Consider the following 18,402-nt stretch of genomic DNA (forward strand, 5'->3'; position numbering starts at 1 on the left):
TCGTCATGCCTTATCAGGCTTCAGGAATGTATCTATAGTCTGAATCTGGTGATAAGAGTTTATATTCTGAAAGCCATTACTTATTCAAAATCAAACAAGCCTGACTGACCAATGATCAAGATGTTGACATAAATCCACAGTTATCTAGAAATGTGCCTTCTGTGATTCACTGGATCAAATATGAGATGTTCCTCTTAAGTTCTTTATCCTGGGGTGCACAGAACAGCTTTGGTGCATAGGAATTCAACCCGGATGATGCTAGCTACTACAGCCAGCCCACATTCCTGTGGGCCTGTCACACGTTAGCAAGAAAACTTAAAGGCAATGCTATTAACGATATTTGGTTTAGGGAGGCAGGACTAGTAGAGAGCAAGATCTTTTAACTGTATGTGTTCCAAATTATTGCCGGGGACAGTTCATTACTCAGTGGACATTAGTGGGGACATGTCCCTAGCGTCCCTACCCAATCCTATGGCCATGCATTTACCTCTGAATTTACACTCAGGCTCAGATTAGCATGAACCCCTCCCTCCCCTCTCCTCCCTGTCATTTTATGCCTGCAGTGACGGTGGAGGTGGTGAAAAACAGCTCCATGGAGTTCCAGGGTTTCCTGTTACAGGCCAGGAGCTGGCAGGGACAAGGTACAACAAACTCTCTTTCAGTGTTACTTTGTACTGCCATTTAAAATCAAATTTGAACTGTAAAAGATTAGAGCACTAAAATCATGATGTAGCTGTAGTGCTGCGATATTCAGCTGTGGTTTGCTGTCAACACTACACATGTGGCTGCCAGTGGTGACCAGATTTAGGTTTCAGTTCTGTGTTCTTGCACCACATGCTGGTGTTGTTTCAAGATGTATGTGATTTTACAATGTAGTGTCCCAGTTAGTGTGTTGTGTGAAAAAGAAAACACTAATGAATCACTGTAGAGCTGACAGTGTGTGTACTACGCAGTCCGTAATGGAAATATCACAGGATCGATCTACAGTGGTCATTGTAAGGAGACTTTTCTTCAGTTGGCCACGGTTATCATTAAAGGAGACATATTCTGCTCATTTTCAGGTTCATGCTTTTAATTGAGGTCACTTCTAGAACAGGTTAACATGCTTTAATGCTCAACAAACACATCATCTTGCTCATACTGACAAGAGTTGCAGTGTCTGCTCTGATAGGTCAGCTCACACATGCCTGAGCCAGCACCGCTGCTGTTACAGCACCAGAGCAGCTCTGCTTAATCAAGTCTTATGTGCCAAATAAGGTGTAAGGCATAAATTGCAAATGGATGAGGTGCTTTTTAGCTCAGTTGGTAGAGCGGGCGTCCCATGTGCTGAGGCTCTGCAGCAGACCCGGGTTCGACTCCCGGCCCGGGTCCCTTTGCTGCATGTCATTCCCCCTCTCTTTCTCCCTGTCACCCTCTTCAGCTGTACTATCAATAAAGCCATAAAAAGCCGAAAAAATAGATCAATAAATAAATTGCAAATGGGTGACATTGTGATGTCATAACGAAGCGCTGCTGACGAGGCATTCAGAGCAGTGTTTGTCTTTGGGAGAGAGTAGCTTCTGTTGGTGAAGATATTTTTAACTTACAAGATCTTTTACAAGCACAATCAAGCAATCAATAAGTCTTTATGTGTATAGCGCCAGTGAGGGGGAGAAGCAGTGATAGAGATGGGGGGAGTAATAACAGCTCTACTTGTTGATATATGAGTATTATTCTTTAACGTACAGAGGGTCTGCCCCCCAAACCGACCCAGGAAGATGATTCGGCAGGAGAGGAGCTTGATGGCTGAATACTCTGCCTCCCAATCTACTTTTGGAGTCTCTAGGAACCACAAATAACCCTGCATCCTAGGAGCACAGCATTCTAGTGAGGTGATAGAGTAGTATTAGGTCTTTTAGATGTACCAGTGCCTTACCATTAAGGGCTTTGAATATGAGGAGGAGGATTTTAAAATATCTTCTGGAGTTTACAGGACGCCAGTGTAGAGAGGCTAATATGGTAAATATAATCTCTAATATGAGTTTGTGTGTTACAACTATGAGAGAAGGGTAGGACCTAGGGGTGTGCATCTCTCCCTCATAAGACGATTCAATACGCATCTAGATACATGTGCTACGATATGATTCAGGGACAATACATTTTAAATACGGAACGATTTGGCGCAATTCGATGTGATGCACTTCAATACGATGCAGTTTGACACAGTTCTTAACACGTGTTTAATATAGACATTAATTTTCCATTATAAATTGAAATAAGCAATTCTATAAAAGTGGCATTGCTTACCTGACCATGTCTCGAAAGCCATCACTCTCAACCACACTGTAAGGTCATAAGTCCTTCACAATAAAATGGGCTATAGATGCCTTACTACCTTGGACCTTGCCAAGTTGTGGCTGGAAAAAGTCTTTAATAGCCATGCCGTGTTCTTGCTTGTGCTAGCTGTAACGTTATTAACATTAGCATCCACAGACTCCTTGTCGCACTGCGTAGTTTTCTCTATGCCAACTCATCGGGTGAGTTTTCAGATTTGTCGTGCTACAGCTGTACTCAATAGCTGTTCTGCAGACCTTATATATGGCCAGACTTTTGTCCAAATGTCCCTCCTTTTTATAAAATCCAAATCTCTTCCAAACTTTAGATTTCAGATTAGCTGGTACATCGTAAACAGTGTCAGAGTTGTTGGACATGTTTTTGTTTTTGTTGTGGTTTTTCCCTCAGATATGCTAATGTTACTCTCGCAAGAATCTCGCGTTGACCTTTAACCTTCTTACAGGAGTTAAGAGACGCTCTGCAGAATTAGCAGCAAAGCTCCCGTCAACCGATACATAACTGTAGAATCGGTCATCGACCGGCTAATGGTAAATTTAAATCGATACAGGGGTCCGCGTATCGATGTAGTCGCATCTTTAACGTTAAAACCGGTTACCAGTTTGTATCGGTGAATCTTTACAGTAGTAGGACCCGAATGCAGAAACACATTGGAGGCAGATAGGATTCAGGAACTTAGGGTGTGCTTTGTTAAACAAAAGCTGAATGATACAAAAACAACAACAATAATCTACATATATGAAGTGAATGGATAAATGCACACAGAAAGGAATAAATGCACGAAAAAGGACTCACAAATGTATTTGGGGAATTGTATATATATATGACTTGATACACAAATGCATTTTCAATGCACACACAAATATGCTTCAATCCATATATAAGTTTAAAAAAAATTCACATATAAAAATAAGATTTGTAATGTGTGCGCACACAAATATTTCTTGTTTTAAATATGTGCAATAAAAATTCACAGATGTACAAATCGTCAGTTATTTGCAATTTTCATCAAATACATATTTGGAAGTTGTTACATTGATATATGAATTGTCAAACGCGCATTTGTCTCAGTGCTTTTAATTTGTAAACCTCTCTGCATTTGTGTGCGGATTTTTGAGACTCATCTAGCGATTCACAAATGCGTTTTTTCTACAAGGGGGTCATCTGCAGCCAATCAGATGTCTCACTCCTTTACATCCAATCACATGAGTGCCTCCACATGAGGGGTTTTTAACTGACGTCATTACAGCGCGCAACAGAGTTTACCCATGGTTCATAGCGGTAGTCGGCTTTGCTCTTCCGGTTGAACTGGTTGAACTCTGTGTTTACACTAGCGTAGCTGTCATGCTCGCTCTAAAAACCGGCTTTTAGCACAAAGAAAGCGACAAAATGGACAAAAATTGGAGGTGGATACACAGTACGGATGTCTTAAAAAAGTCATGAGGACAGTGCCTCACCCGTCAGTTCTCACGGAGTGGGAAGATGACAGGAAGCAATGGCCCGACGTTAGCTACATCGACATAGTTAATCATCTTATATTTTCTGAAGGTGTTGACGGCGGAGAATTACGCAGTTACAAAAGCACAGAGGCATACAGCTACTTGCACAGTAACAAAATAGGGAAAGTACTGTTGAAGAAACACAGCAACTTTATTCTTCGGAAGGCAGCAGTAGCGCCCAGCCACAGCGTCAATCAAGCTAAACATACAGCGAGGATAATGCTGAAGGAAAGTGGAGTCGTGGAGACAGAAGGCTGCTCGTGCATAGTCGGGTTAGGGAAGTCATGCAGTCATGCAGCAGCTATTCTGTGGAAGATATTCATAAACCCAAATATTCATTTTAGTGTCAAAGCCGCGAACCACGCTAGTCTCTGTTCCTCCTTCCTCAGCATGGCGTGTAGGGCGCAGGGCACAGACATGTTTGTCTAAGTGGTTGATGTTCTACACAAGACATTTCTGAAATAACCTTCAATTTTCATGAATTGTTGTGGCAACCAACAACGGCACATACCTGAGCTCATTTTAAAAACAATTTAGCATTTATGACATAACGCTAGTTGTTTAGAGCTAGCTTAGCAGCAGCAGTCAGTCATGCAGTTGCAAGGCACCCGGAAACAGAAAACCACCATCTGTCATGGCAGCCCCCATATGCTGGACTCTAGATCCATATCATCCTAGATCTGTTGCGCGCAGGGAGGTTTACAAATTAAAAGCACTGAGACAAATGCACGTTTGACAATTCGTATATCAATGTAACAACTTCCAAATATGTATTTGATTAAAATTGTAAATAACTGATGATTTTTACATTTGTGAATTTGTACTGCACATATTTAAAACAAGAAATATTTGTGTGCGCATCACAAATATGTTTACAAATCTTATTTTTATATGAGAATTTGTTTTTTACTTTTATGGATTGAAGCATATTTGTGTGTGCATTGAAAATGCATTTGTGTATCGAGTCATATATATATACAATTCCCCAAATACATTTGTGAGTCCTTTTTCGTGCATTTATTCCTTTCCTGCCTGAGTACAAGAACCTACATTAGATATAAAACACAGAAAGAAAGGAAAAAGTTGATAACACACAATAAGTCTCATTTCACATTGTTCTATTTTTGTATAGTTGCAATAAAATTATGCTCTGCATAGTTAGTATCATAGCACATATCATGTGAAACTTGAGGAAGTAACTCTAACTCTGTGTTTTCTGTTTCCAGCTCTGCTGTGGCCGATTGGAAAGTTCAGGGGCATCAACACCAGCCTGTTTACTGCGGTGCACTGTAACAACATGGAGGTATGAGTGAATGTTATACTGCAGCTGTTTCTATTAACATGCTAAAAGACGCACCTCTACCATGGGCACAGGTATATATATATATATATATATATATATATATATATATATATATATATATATATATGTTAACTCCCAAAAATTAGCTAGATATATACACTATATATGTATATATATATATATATATATATATATATATATATACATATATATATATATATATATATATATATATATATATATATATATATATATAGCTATAAACCTGAGCCAACATACGACCACCAACTGGTCAATTAACCACTCCTTTTTCAACAGAGGTGAATGTATATGCAGTTAACAGGACATTCAACAAATGATAATCAGGGCTGCTGGAAAATGTAATCTCCAGTCTACATCTAGACAGAATTATTCTCCACCAGAGATGAGCCCAAGCGAATTTCAGAGCCAGGTACCCAGAAAAAAGGCCTTTCCATTATTTAATAGGCTTTCCTATTAAGTTATGTTGCTGTGGGCTTATATTATATTTCAAATTAATAGCAGTGATAGCACTGGTCAAAAATAGTATTTTTTTGCTTTTTTTCCACCCCTGTTTGCGGTGCCCCCCATGGATGATGGCACCCTTAGCATTCACCTATACAGCCTATGCCTAGGTCCTCTGAACACACCACTAGAACGCGTCACACAACACTGTGTTCTAATGGTGTGTTCCAATGATGTGTTCTAAAGACGTCTTCTAACGAGAAGACATCTTTAGAATACACTGTTGGAACACATCTTTAGAACACATCATTAGATTCTTTATTGTTCTTTTACAAGGAACAGTTGTTGCCACTGTATGTCTGTACAGAGCCTCCAATCATAGATAGGTAAACATCCATGGCAAATACACATGAAAGACATCCATACAGGTAACATCGACCCACATCCCTAACCCTATCCCACACAAACCCTTATTTATAGCACATACACACATGCTAAAGGGGTGTTCTGTGTAGAAGTGCTATGGCAGAGGGGACAAAGCTCATCTCCAGGTCAGGGATGACCTGAGAAATGAGTAGAGTCTGGCTTTACAGTTGAGGTCAGAAAGGTTGGTTGTAGGCCTTAGTGTGCATGCAAAGGATGTCCATGGAGTACAAGGGAGGCAAGGTCCTTATCTTCCCGGATTACACCAGCGAGGTCATGGTTCAGTGCAGCGCCTTTAGAGAAGTGCTGCAAGCTGTGCGCGATGAAGGAACAAAACACACTCTGCTGTAACTGGTCAAACTTTATGTTTTCCCCCAAGCAGTGGAGTGCCCAGGACCTTTGCGCACCCAAAGGAGGCAGCAAGGTCTGTGGGAAGGAATAACTTCCGAGAAGTGGAGTTGATCCACACAGTCAGTGCGTTTACATGACACTCAAGAAAACAGAATTACTGTGTTAGTCTGACTATGATCGGATTTTTAAGATGCATGTATATACCTTAGTCTGACTAAAATTGGACCGGAACGGATTTCTCTTAGTCGAATTAAAGCACCCAGATCATTCGATTGATAGTCGCATTACTCCTGCATGTATACGTTTCATCAGATCGGATTGGATTTTGCGTTCTGCGCAGGCGCGAGATTTTTTCCCCAGGGCCGTGAGCTGGAAATAGATGGATGGCGTCGGCGTCGGCGTCTGCGTCTTTCCTCCAAGATAACGGCAAGCAAGAGCGCCATTGTGCATCTAGTTTGTGTAATTATCATGTACACCATATACGAAATGTACAAAGATGTAGCTTTGTCTCGTTCTTCGTACACCATCTTTCTTGAATGCCGAGGCAACTGGTGACGTAAAGAGGTCAGCCTGAGGTGGCTTTGTTACCACTAGTTGAAATGGGTACAGCGCCACCTAGCGTACCGGGGTATGACATGCTTCGGCCCAATAATCCGATTTTCTGACCGGCATGTATACTCGGACAATTGCAGTTGTCTGATTGAGTTGCATAGTCGAACTATGGCTGTAATCAGACTAAGCTGTGCATGTAAACGCACTGACTGACATCCTTCATTTAAGTCATGGTTGCCCCGTGGTTAGGCAACCGTGGTTCAAAGCAGCTGAACAGCTGCTTGCAGCACTGGGACCTCTCTGCATAAATTGTTTTATATACACCTGTTATTACAATGGCCCATTTCAAACTAGTACCATGTTCACACAGCCAGATTTGCTGATACTGTTTATATTTTCCTTGCTTTAATAGCTTTATTTCACAGTATCATATAGTTTATGTTATTATAATGTTGCGGGGAGGGGGCTAGTGGTAACATAGTCTAGTTATTTGCCCACTAGCTCCTTTTGAGATGAATACGGAATGCTATGTGCCAGGTTTAGGCAGGCACAAGACGGGGGGTGGGAGGGGAGGGATGTTGTTGTTTCTTTTTCCTTTTTGTTGTTAACTGTTTTTTCATACAGTCAGTGCTTTGCTTTATACCACTTGGTTGTATGGGACAAATCTGTCTTATGGAAGGGCAATATCTCTGTAAAATTATTTACTATTGATTACCAGAGTAATGAAATTTGTTACCTTTTTTTTTTTTGGCCTTTGGCTTTAATGACAGGACAGCTGAAAATATGACAGGAAACAGGTTGAGAGAGAGGGGGAGTGACACGCAGCAAAGGGACCCAGGCCGGGACTAGAACCTGGGTCCACTGCAGCGAGGACAAAGCCTCCGTACATGGGACGCCTGCTCTACCCACTGAGCTAAACGGCACCCCAAAATTTGTTCGCTTTAATGTTAATGGGTAAACGGAGCTGTCAAATGGAAGAGTCTTAACGCATTTGAAAAAACTGAAAAAAGACATTCCTGCATACAGGAAAACCATCTGACACCACTGGAGCATAGGAAATTAAAGAGGGATTGGATAGGGCTTGTAATATCATCATCCTTTAACTCTAAAGCAAGGGGAGTGACTGGCTTGATAAATTAGAACACCCTTGTAACAATTGTAGAAACCGTTGTTGATACATTGGGGAGATATGTTTTAGTGAATTGTCAGATTTACTCAGAACCCTGGACTCTTTTGAATTTTTATGCACCCAAATATGACGATGAAGGCGCACAAAAATCTGTCTTGGCAACTAAAAAAAGAAGAAAGCTCTAGGACAATTAATTCAATTCAAACTGAAACAGGTTCTGTATCATATAACCCAACAGAAATTATTGATGCATTCAAACTGTTTTACATACATGTATACACATCAGAACCACCAGAAAATCTGAGTGACATTGATGAGTTTTTTGTCCATGATTGAACTGCCTAAACTTGGCCAGGAGGACCAAAATAATCTCGATCTACCCTTTACACAAAAAGAAACTGAAAAAGCTCTGGGCTCATTACAAGCAAAACAATCACCAGGAGGAGATGGGTTTCCTCCAGAATTTTACAGGGAATTTAAGGATTTACTCCTCCACTTCTCATGGAAGTCATCAACTTAGCCTCCAAGACTCTAACACTCCCCGAGTCATTCTAAACAGTCATAATTACTGTGATTTCAAAAAAAAAAAAAGAGAGATTCATTGAAATGCTCTTCATATCAGCCAATTTCATTTTTTAAATACAGATTACACATTGATTTCCAAGGCCCTGGCTAACAGACTTGGCCAATACCTGCCACAACCAATAAATCCAGACCAGTATGGCTTTATTTCAAAGTGCTCCTCAGCTAATAACCTATGTAAGCTCTTTAATATATTTCACTTAACAAAATCTGAAATGATATGTTAGATATCATTTCTTTGATATGTTAGAGTGGCCATATATATTTAAAGTGTTAGCCAAGTTTGGGTTCGGCCCATTATTTATTAATTGGATTCAAACTCCCTGCCATAAACCCCAGACAAAAATCAGTACCAATGGACAGATCCTATCTACATTCCCTTTAAGCAGATTGAGTCGACAGGGATGCCCCATGTCGCCAGCACTTTTTGTCTTGGCAATTGAGCCTTTAGCTAATGCAATTAGACAAGATCCTGATATAAAAGGGCTTTTCAGGTTGGTCAGACAGTTAGTAAATTTTTTCTTCTGGCAGATGATGTCAATTTGTACTTTAAAGAGCCTGGTAAATCGCTTTCCAAATTACAAACTGTATTAAATACTTATGGTAGTATTTCAGGTTATAAAGTGAATTTGAAAAAAAGTGAAATTATTCCATTGACAAACTTTGATCACTCCAAACTCCAGCACATGAGTCCATTTAAATGGCCTCTGGATGGCATAAAGTACCTTGGGATAATTGTAGACAACAACCTCGAAAACCTGTACAAATTGAATTACTGTCAGGCCTGGACTAAAAGGAGGATTCAGATGCAGGGCAGAATCAAAATTCAACAGACTTTTATTTTGAAATGTATGGCTTTAAGACCGAGAGACAAATAAATAGGCTATGAAATCTAAATATGACTACGCTGACAAGAGCGAGCAAAGAAACCGGAGTACAAAACTAGAACCTGACTAAAAACCAAACTAAAAATTAACAAAAAAAAAAATCACTCAAGGAGGAAAACACAGGCTATAAACAGAGCTACTCTATGAACACAAAATGCAACAAGGAAATCAAAATTGCTCCAAAAGGGAGGAAGGCAAAAGGCTAACCTGAACTAAGAACTGATCTATACTATAAAAAATGACAAACTAAAAATCACTTAACTTGAGGCACAATAATTACAAAACAAAAATCAGACATGAATTTCAAAAAAATACTCAGGCAAGACGAGACTGTGACGAAGGGCTGGGGTGCCCGAAGGAATGAGACACTCTGGCACAAGACAAATGGAGACGCAGACTATTTAACACATGAGGGAGAGGGGAACAGGTGGAAACAATCAGGAATCAGGGATGAAGTCAGACCGGGGATACATGAGGAAAGGCAAGTGACCTGAAATGAGAAGGGAGTTAGACTTTCAAAATAAAACAGGAAATTCACAAGACAAAAACCCAAGACAAGACAAAACCTCATCGCTGTGTGAAAATTACATCCCACTACTCGGTAAGATTGAAGATGACTTCGTAGGTGGATGGGTTTGCCTCTCACCTTGATTAGCAGGGTTAATTGTATTCAAATGAATGTACAACCAAGATTGCAATATCCGTTTCAATCCCTGCTCTTTCCATAACCACAATCCTTTTTTAAAACTCTCAACAGATATGTCAGACAATTCATATGGAATTGTAAAGTACCCCGGATATCGATGGGAAAGTTAACGTGGGACTATGGTTCAGGGGGACTTAGACTACCCAGTTTTAAAAACTACTACTTGGCAGCTCAAATGAGGTTCATCTCATCCTTTTTGAGGGCAGTGATGCCTCTTCTTGGACACAAATCGGACTGCATCCCCTGAAAGACAAGATCCACAGTGACTTAATTTATAAGCATAATTCTGGAACTGTAAACAACTGGACAGATAACCCTATATTGAGGCATCTGATTAAAATTTGGTATGAGGTTCACAACAGTCTTGGACTGAAGGTGGGACTGTCACCTAAAACACCCTTAAAATAAAATAAACTTATACCCATAATTCTTTCTGGTATGATATCTGCTCCAGTTTCTTTAACATGAGTTAATGTTCCAGTTGACCCTAAATTTTGTTTATTGGGGAACTTTACAAGTATTCACAGTTCTCTAAACAATGCACAACTCAAATTCATGGAAGTTGCTCTATGTGTGGCCAAGAAGTGCATTGCGGTGTCATGGAAATCTGACTCCCCTTTTCTCATTGACAGGTAGTCTTTTGAGATGAATAGTTGCATCCCCCTGGAAAAAAATCACATGTTGTCTCAGAAAACGATATAACATCTTTTTAAAAATGTGGCTGCGATATTTAGACCATATTGGCACATCTCTTACACCAAGTAATTAATGTAGTCCTTTGTACTCACTTTACTCACTGACTGTTTTTTTTTTTGATGGGGGGGGGGGGGTCTTCTTTAAAGGGTAAGGAGGTTTATCTTTCATGCCTTCCTTTTGTTATGTCTGCATACCGTTGGTGTATTGGTATGTTTGTATACATGGCATACATAAAACTGAAAATAAAATAGTTTAAAAAAAATAAAGTTTGGGTGTGAGGAGGCCAGTCATTTTGGAGTTACTGTTTGTGATGTGTGTGATTTGTTCCTATTGGAGGCAGTTTGCATGGTGTAGAAACAGGAGGATCAGTAGAGGAGAATGGCCTGAATAATACTTTTGTACAGTAACAATGGAAGGCAAGGGCAACAGAAAGTGCTCTTTTGTGCACGGCAGACAATCTTTGTTGGCAGCCTTTGTGGATGTCATGGTGTGTTGCTCAAAACTTTGTTTATTGTCCCAGGTGTGTCCATGATATTTGAAGCTCTCGAACATCTCAGCAGTGTCTTTATTGATGCAGATGGGATTGTGGGCTGGTTAGCTAACCAGTTTTTTTGTATTTGCCATACTGAGACGGAGTCCTGATAGTCAAGAACAGAGTTATTGTTATTAAGGAAAAGGAAGGGGAAGGGGGAGGGGGCTCAGGACACAACCTGTGGGGGCTCCAGTTGGTGATTGGTGGTTTAAGATGTTATAGCGCCCACACTGACAGCAGGTCACTGAGGAAGCTGTGTACCCAGTGAATGAGTAGTGGGGGAAACTGAGATGGGGGAGTCTTCTGATTATCTGGTGGCACCTAATTGTGTTGAAAGCAGAAGTGAAGTCAATAAAGAGAAGACAGGAAAAGTTGGTGCTAAGGTCAGAGCACATCATTAGCATGAATCATTAGAACACACCAGTAGAGTCATGTTTACAGTTAGAATTGACTTGGATTAGCAGCACCAGGACATTTTGGTTGGGGAGGATATCCTCAGTCGATAGATAAAGCATGTGCTGCTGTCTTGATGGATAATGATAGCTTGTATTTTCATCTTTATTAGAACCAATTTGTTTGTGTCCACGAGCAGAATTCAACAGTCAGCCAGGCTTCAGTAGCCAAGAAGAAGAAAGTCCAACTGACCTGGGAGGCACCTAGCAACAGTTACTATGGAGACATCTTCTTTAGGTAGAAGACACACACACACACAAACTTTTTGGTAAAAAACATAAAAACCTTATTAAACATACATTCAAATCCCAATTTGTAAAGAACACCTTTAAAATATCAAAGAGATATATCTTCTAATGGTTTATTTCACAAAAACTGATAATGTAACATGTGCTAAAGTATGTGAACCCTTTTAGTTAGTAGCTTGTGGCTCCTCCTTTTGCAGTCATTTTGTCTTCTGAAACAACTAACCAGTCTCTGCTTATGGGGATTTTTGCCCACTCCTCCTCAGCCAGTTGAGAGAAGTTGGAGGGACATATGGCAACGTCTTCAGGTCTCGCCACAACATTTCGATTGAATTACAGTTCAGACTGACCAAATCCAGAGTACGAATCCTCTTTCTGTGAAGCCATTCCTTTGTAGTTTTGCTTGAATGCTTTGGGTCATTTAATTGTTGCAATATCCATTTTTGTCCCAGCTTCAACTCCCTGACCGATGGCAGGAGATTCTGGTCAAGAATTTGTTTGATAAGCCTGATAATTCATGGTTCCCTGGATAATATGGAGTCGTCCAGGTCCAGAAGCAGAAAAGCAGCCCCAAACCTTCACATTTCCATCACCATGTTTTGCTGTTGGGAGGAGGTTCTTTTCTTTCCTGTGGCTTTTTTTTTCAAAGTATTTTTTTGGCCTTTTTATGGCTTTATTGATAGTACAGCTGAAGAGGGTGACAGGAAACAGGGAGAAAGAGGGGGAGTGACATGCAGAAAAGGGACCCAGGCCAGGAGTCTGCCACTTGAGCTCAAATTCCCGTGAGGTGGAATGGGCCAGAAACTTGAAACTTGGCCCAATGGTTGGAAATGATGTGCATCAACTTTTACTAAAATATGAGCCCAGTCAGCATGATGGTGGCGCTGTAACTAAGGCTTGAAAATGCGTTTTTGGGAAGGCCACGCCCCTCACACCGTAAGTCTGATTGACTTGAAATTTGACACACAAGTCCAGCTCCATGTGCTCTACAAAAAAAGCCTATTGGACCATAAAGCTCCGCCTAATTAGATTTTTTGCCAATTAGCATAATGTGAAAAACTGGACCACGGACCAATGTATTTTCGCCATGGGCGGGGCTTAGAAATAATTGGCCATAACTCCCACACCCTATGCCCTATCATCACAAAGCTTGGTGGGTAGGTTCACAACTGTACTGGCAATCTGCCTACCAAAGCATGTTGAGCTCAACCTATAGGGGGGCGCTATAAATGCTACACATGCGTAACTCATAGACCATTGGACGGAATTTCACTAAATTTGGGATGCATGCTCTAGGGTCGAGTATTAGGCGAGTTCAAGATCACGCAGTGCTGTGCAGCGCTGCATAAATCGTGATGCATGCTGGTTAAAATGTGTCCACGATGACCTGGATGGGAGTGGTTTCTGCTCCGCATCTGATGTCACATGACCTTAAGTTATCGCGGGAGCGAGGCTGCTGCAGAGCATTCGCGCAGTTGCTCTCCAGGTACTGCGCGACCCCAGACCCACCATCATGACGTCAGGACTTTGCCCTAATTGGCTCTCATCTACGCTGACGTATATGACGTGTGTTTCGATGAATTTCCATATCCATAAGGCCTCTGCCTCTTTTCTACTCAAATATCAAATACTTTCAGATGAGTAGCAGCTGTGTGGCCGCACCTATGGGATAGTCAACATGAATAAACCTATAAAATCCTTCATGTAAGGCAACAACCCTGAAAGATGTCGTCAATAAACTGCTCAGTTCTGTCAGCTTAGGGTGATGATGGAGAAGTGGTTAACTGCTGTGTCCAGTGTTATCTGTACTATCCACTCTTATTAATTAACCCTTTCTGTTCCCGTCACATTAACAATACAAAGAATTATCCTGAGCTGTGTGTGATGAGATGGCGCAGCGGGACAAGGCATCTGATTCAGTCATTTGTTCTGATTATTGTATTTCATTCATTCAGTGAAATGTATTTCATTCATTGTGAATAATGTTGCTATAAGAAAATGCTTCATCTTATGTGTCTATAGTTATGCTTATTTGTTAAATGTAGTCAGCAAATTCCCCTCAGCTGTGATATAATCATGATGCACCTAAGCACAGTTGTCATCATAATAATGAATAACTGTTGTAATTGTATTGTATTGTTATTAGGCAAGACTTACTATAATGTACCAGATAGACAAAGTTCAAATGTATTTAATGGTGACATTACAAGGAAAACAGAACATGATCATTTACAGTAAGAGAACATTTAGGCTCTTCATCTACTCTTGATGAGCCACTGTGTGACCGTTTTGAAGTGAAGCAATTACAAAGTATCCAAATTTGAAGTTGTTATTGTGACAAAGCTGTCACATTCTGTTGTCTCTAAATATGAACTCTTTATATATATATATATATATATATATATATATATATATATGTATATATATATATGTATATATATATGTATATATATATATATATATATATATATATATATATATATATATATATATATGTAAGGGCCGGGACTCGATTAAAAAAATTAATCGAATTAATCACAGGCTTTGTAATTAATTAATCGAAATTAAATGCATTTTAATCGTATATAAATATTTGACCTGAGAACAGTGAGAAGCAATTTTTTTCACTTGGATTTTAGTATACCATTGAATAATGACTGAATACAGAAGCTTAAGCAACAAAACATTGTTTTTGTTTTTTTTCAAGACCAACAGACCAGTGCAATTTTTAAATATTTTTTTGGCCTTTTATGGCTTTATTGATAATACAGCTGAAGATGTGACAGGAAACAGGGAGAGAGAGAGGGAGAGTGACACACAGCAAAAGGCTGCAGAACCTCGGCACATGGGACGCTGCTCTACCCACTGAGCTAAACGCTGCCCCGACCAGTGCAATTTTTGCCATAAAGTGCAGCAATAGCATTCTCGTATCTACGCTGCCATCCGTCCGCTTTTTAAAACAAAATTTCCCATCCACGGGGCCAACCAAAGCAGTCTCATCTGCTTCTTCGTTCATTGTTGTTGTCTAAAGTCATGAACGTTAGTTGGCAGTGTTGGGCACGTTACTTTTAAAAAGTAATTAGTTATAGTTACTAGTTACTTCTCCCAAAAAGTAGCCTAACTGAGTTAGTAACGGAATTACTCCACTATAAAAGTAAGTAGTTACCAGGAAAAGTAACTATTGCATTACTTTTAATTATTCCCCCTTTTGAGCTCGGCATTCATTTTAGCTACTCAGCATCTACATATGTATTTAGAAAATGTCTCTCTGCATGGCGGACCGGCTCCTGTTCTCCCCGATAAGTTTACCAGAGAGGCTCTGAAGGAGTCTGAGTCAGCTGCTGATAACAGGAGCATGTTCTCAACAACATGCCTGCCTATCATTGCATTCAGTTCAGTCTGTGTCACAAGTTTTTGTGAAGCTGTTAGCTGAACTCACGTTAGCCACACCTGGCCTGCTGTCATCATCAACAGCGTCAACAGTGTTTTGTCCAGTGTTAGTTTTGTAGAAGCGTGTGCTGCTGAGAGCTGATTCATTAGATCAGAGTTGCTTACAACGGACGAGGACAAAGGAGATTAAAGTCGTGTCTGTACTTCCACTTTGAAAACGTTAACTTTCCCTCCGGACTCGCCATTGCTGCAGTTCCCCTCTGCTAGTTAGTGTGTGTGAGGCTGCTGTGTGCGTGTGTGGCTTGTGTGTAAACCAAACATTGGCTTAAGAACTCTCACTCAACGTTAGACAGCCAATCACCATCACTTATGCGGTTGCCTCGCCCCTCCCTCCTGCCTCACCGGAGGAAAAGTAAAACAGCTCTGCAGCTCCGGTGGCTGAGAGCCGAGTCGGATGACAACAGCTTCAGTTTGTAATGCACCACAATTAATAGTCGGTAACGGTAACGGCGTTGTAACAATGGAAATAGTAATTAGTTAGATTACCCGTTACTGAAAAAAGTAACGCCGTTTATTCTAACGCCGTTATTACCAACACTGTTAGTTGGTGCTCCAGTATAATCGATACCTCTGAAACTCTTCCAGTGAGAAACGTTCCGCGGTGCAAAAATTAGTGCGATTAAAATGCGTTAATTTCTTTAACGCGTTAATTTTTGTGTAATTAATTAATCGTAATTAACGCGTTAAAGTCCCGGCCCTAATGCCCAAATGTTTTGGTTGACTAATATTTTGAACATCTCAGATTGAATAATTTCTTAAGGAGATTAATATGAGAAAAGGCCAGCAAAGTTCCCATAGCATCAGGTTAGAAAACTGATCACAGTCGTTGTTGATTGTAATCAAACATTAATGGAATTTCAATTTCCTCCACTTCTTCGCCGACGAAGAAGGCAAACACCGCAACCTCAGCCAAGTCACGTCATGTCTACGGGAAGAGAAGGTGTCCGACTTCATCGCAGCGTTTGTATCCCCGCCCCTGCTGTCGCCAGCAGATCTCGCTGATGCAGTCAGGCAGCAGGAGGTCAACTTGAACGCGCCTATTGAGTAATATCTTGAGTGCCATGTTGATAGGTGAAAGTGGGCGCGGCCTATTCGTCATTAACCATCATTGTTTGCGTTTTATTAATTTATGGCGAGCTGGAAGGACCCAGAGACACGAAACTTGGTACGTTGAGTATAAATGACGTCCAAATGATGCTCCAAAAATTTGATCCCAATCCGTCAGATGGGGGCACTATAACATAGGGTGTGAACTTCGAAAGGCTCTCCCCGCCAAGCCATAAGTGCTATTGACTTGAAATTTTTCATAGACATCCTCCTGATAGTCCTCTACAAAAAAGTCTCCTGCACCACGAAAGCCGCTATTACAGATTTTTTGCCAATAGGTTCAAAACAGGACTGGGAATCTGCCTACCAAAGCATGTTGAGCTCAACCTATAGGGGGCGCTATAAATGCCATTAGCATGTAGCTGAAAACCCAATTTGGAGAAATCTAGGGCTTATCATGGGTATGTGTTGCACAGATCTTTGAGGAACACGGTAGCTGATGTCATCGACTGCAGGGGATGCGGGTGGCCGGCTTGGGGTGAAAGGGGTTAGAACCCGCAGATTGCCGCTTGCGGCTATATTTCTATTTTGAAGTTATCTGTCCAGAGAATGGATTTCCAGAAGGCCCCTGGATTGTCCAAGTGCTCTCTGGCAAAGTTGAAACAGGCAGCCACTGGGTTTTTTTTTTGAGAGCAGAGGCTTCCTTCTAGCAACCCTTCCATGAATGTTATTGAGTTGCTTTTTATTGTCTCCCTTAGGAGAAATTTGTTTTGGACACAATAGAACCTCACATGTTCACATATAGCACATCACAAAACACAGAGCACACAAAAACGCACAAAAAAAAAACCACAAGAGGAAAGAGTAGGAAGTCTGTTACATATAGCATAAATTCATATCAGCACAGAACACACATTTATTCATTGCAATGTTTGCACACGCTCTTCCTATTGCACATATACCCATACAATATCATTAATTCTATTGCACTGGTTATTTTATTGCACTCCTATTATTCTATTGCACTTCCCTATACCATCGTTTTTAATGCACAGTCCCTTTATGAATCTCTCACTCACATACACGCATTCACACTCACATACACGCATTCACACACACAAACACACTATCTTGCACTATTTAATAATTTAATGGAGGTAGGTATTTAGGACAGTTTTTATCTATTTAACTTGAACTATACCTTTTTCCTGATGGCAACAACTCATATTCACTGGAAGGAACATGATTTTGATCACCAGCGATTTTGTGGAATGTCATGGCTATTACATTCTCTTCTGATTGTAGATGCATGCACATTTGTCCCAGATGCTACCAGAGAGGTCTGCGGCTTTCAACTTTTACCAAGTTGTTGGCCTTTACATTGTTCATTATTTTTCTGGTGCTTCTGAGTGATAGTTTTCATGGGTGTCCACTTCTAGGCAGAGTTGCTGTCATGTTGAAGGCCTCTTATTTGTAAATGATTTGTCTTACAGTGGATGGATGGAGCTGGAATCTTATGGCATGGTCTTATGGCCCTCCCCAGACTGATGGGCTGTCACTAGCCTCTTCCTTATGTCCTCAGATATCTTCTTTCCTTCTTCTTTCTTGTTGATCTGTATGGAACTACAGTGGTTTGGTTGGTTTCTTCTCTTTTAATTAGTGCTGGCCAAACCCTTTCCCAAGGATGTCTCATTTCATTGGTCTACTTAAATGTTTAATTAAGCACCCAAATG

At 40.6% G+C, this 18,402-nt stretch overlaps 1 protein-coding gene across 1 annotated transcript in view; it reads left to right on the top strand.

The window, feature by feature from the left end:
- Window positions 1-18,402, top strand: part of LOC115572887 (putative ferric-chelate reductase 1) — a 51,478-nt gene that overhangs the window by 32,311 nt on the left and 765 nt on the right. The window contains exons 3-5 of the mRNA XM_030403367.1: window positions 564-641; window positions 5,057-5,133; window positions 12,067-12,164. Coding sequence (XP_030259227.1) covers window positions 564-641; window positions 5,057-5,133; window positions 12,067-12,164 — 253 coding nt within the window. The remainder of the gene's footprint in view (window positions 1-563; window positions 642-5,056; window positions 5,134-12,066; window positions 12,165-18,402) is intronic.

The sequence above is a fragment of the Sparus aurata genome, chromosome 21, assembly GCF_900880675.1.
Source record: "Sparus aurata chromosome 21, fSpaAur1.1, whole genome shotgun sequence".
Taxonomy (NCBI): Eukaryota; Metazoa; Chordata; class Actinopteri; order Spariformes; family Sparidae; genus Sparus; species Sparus aurata.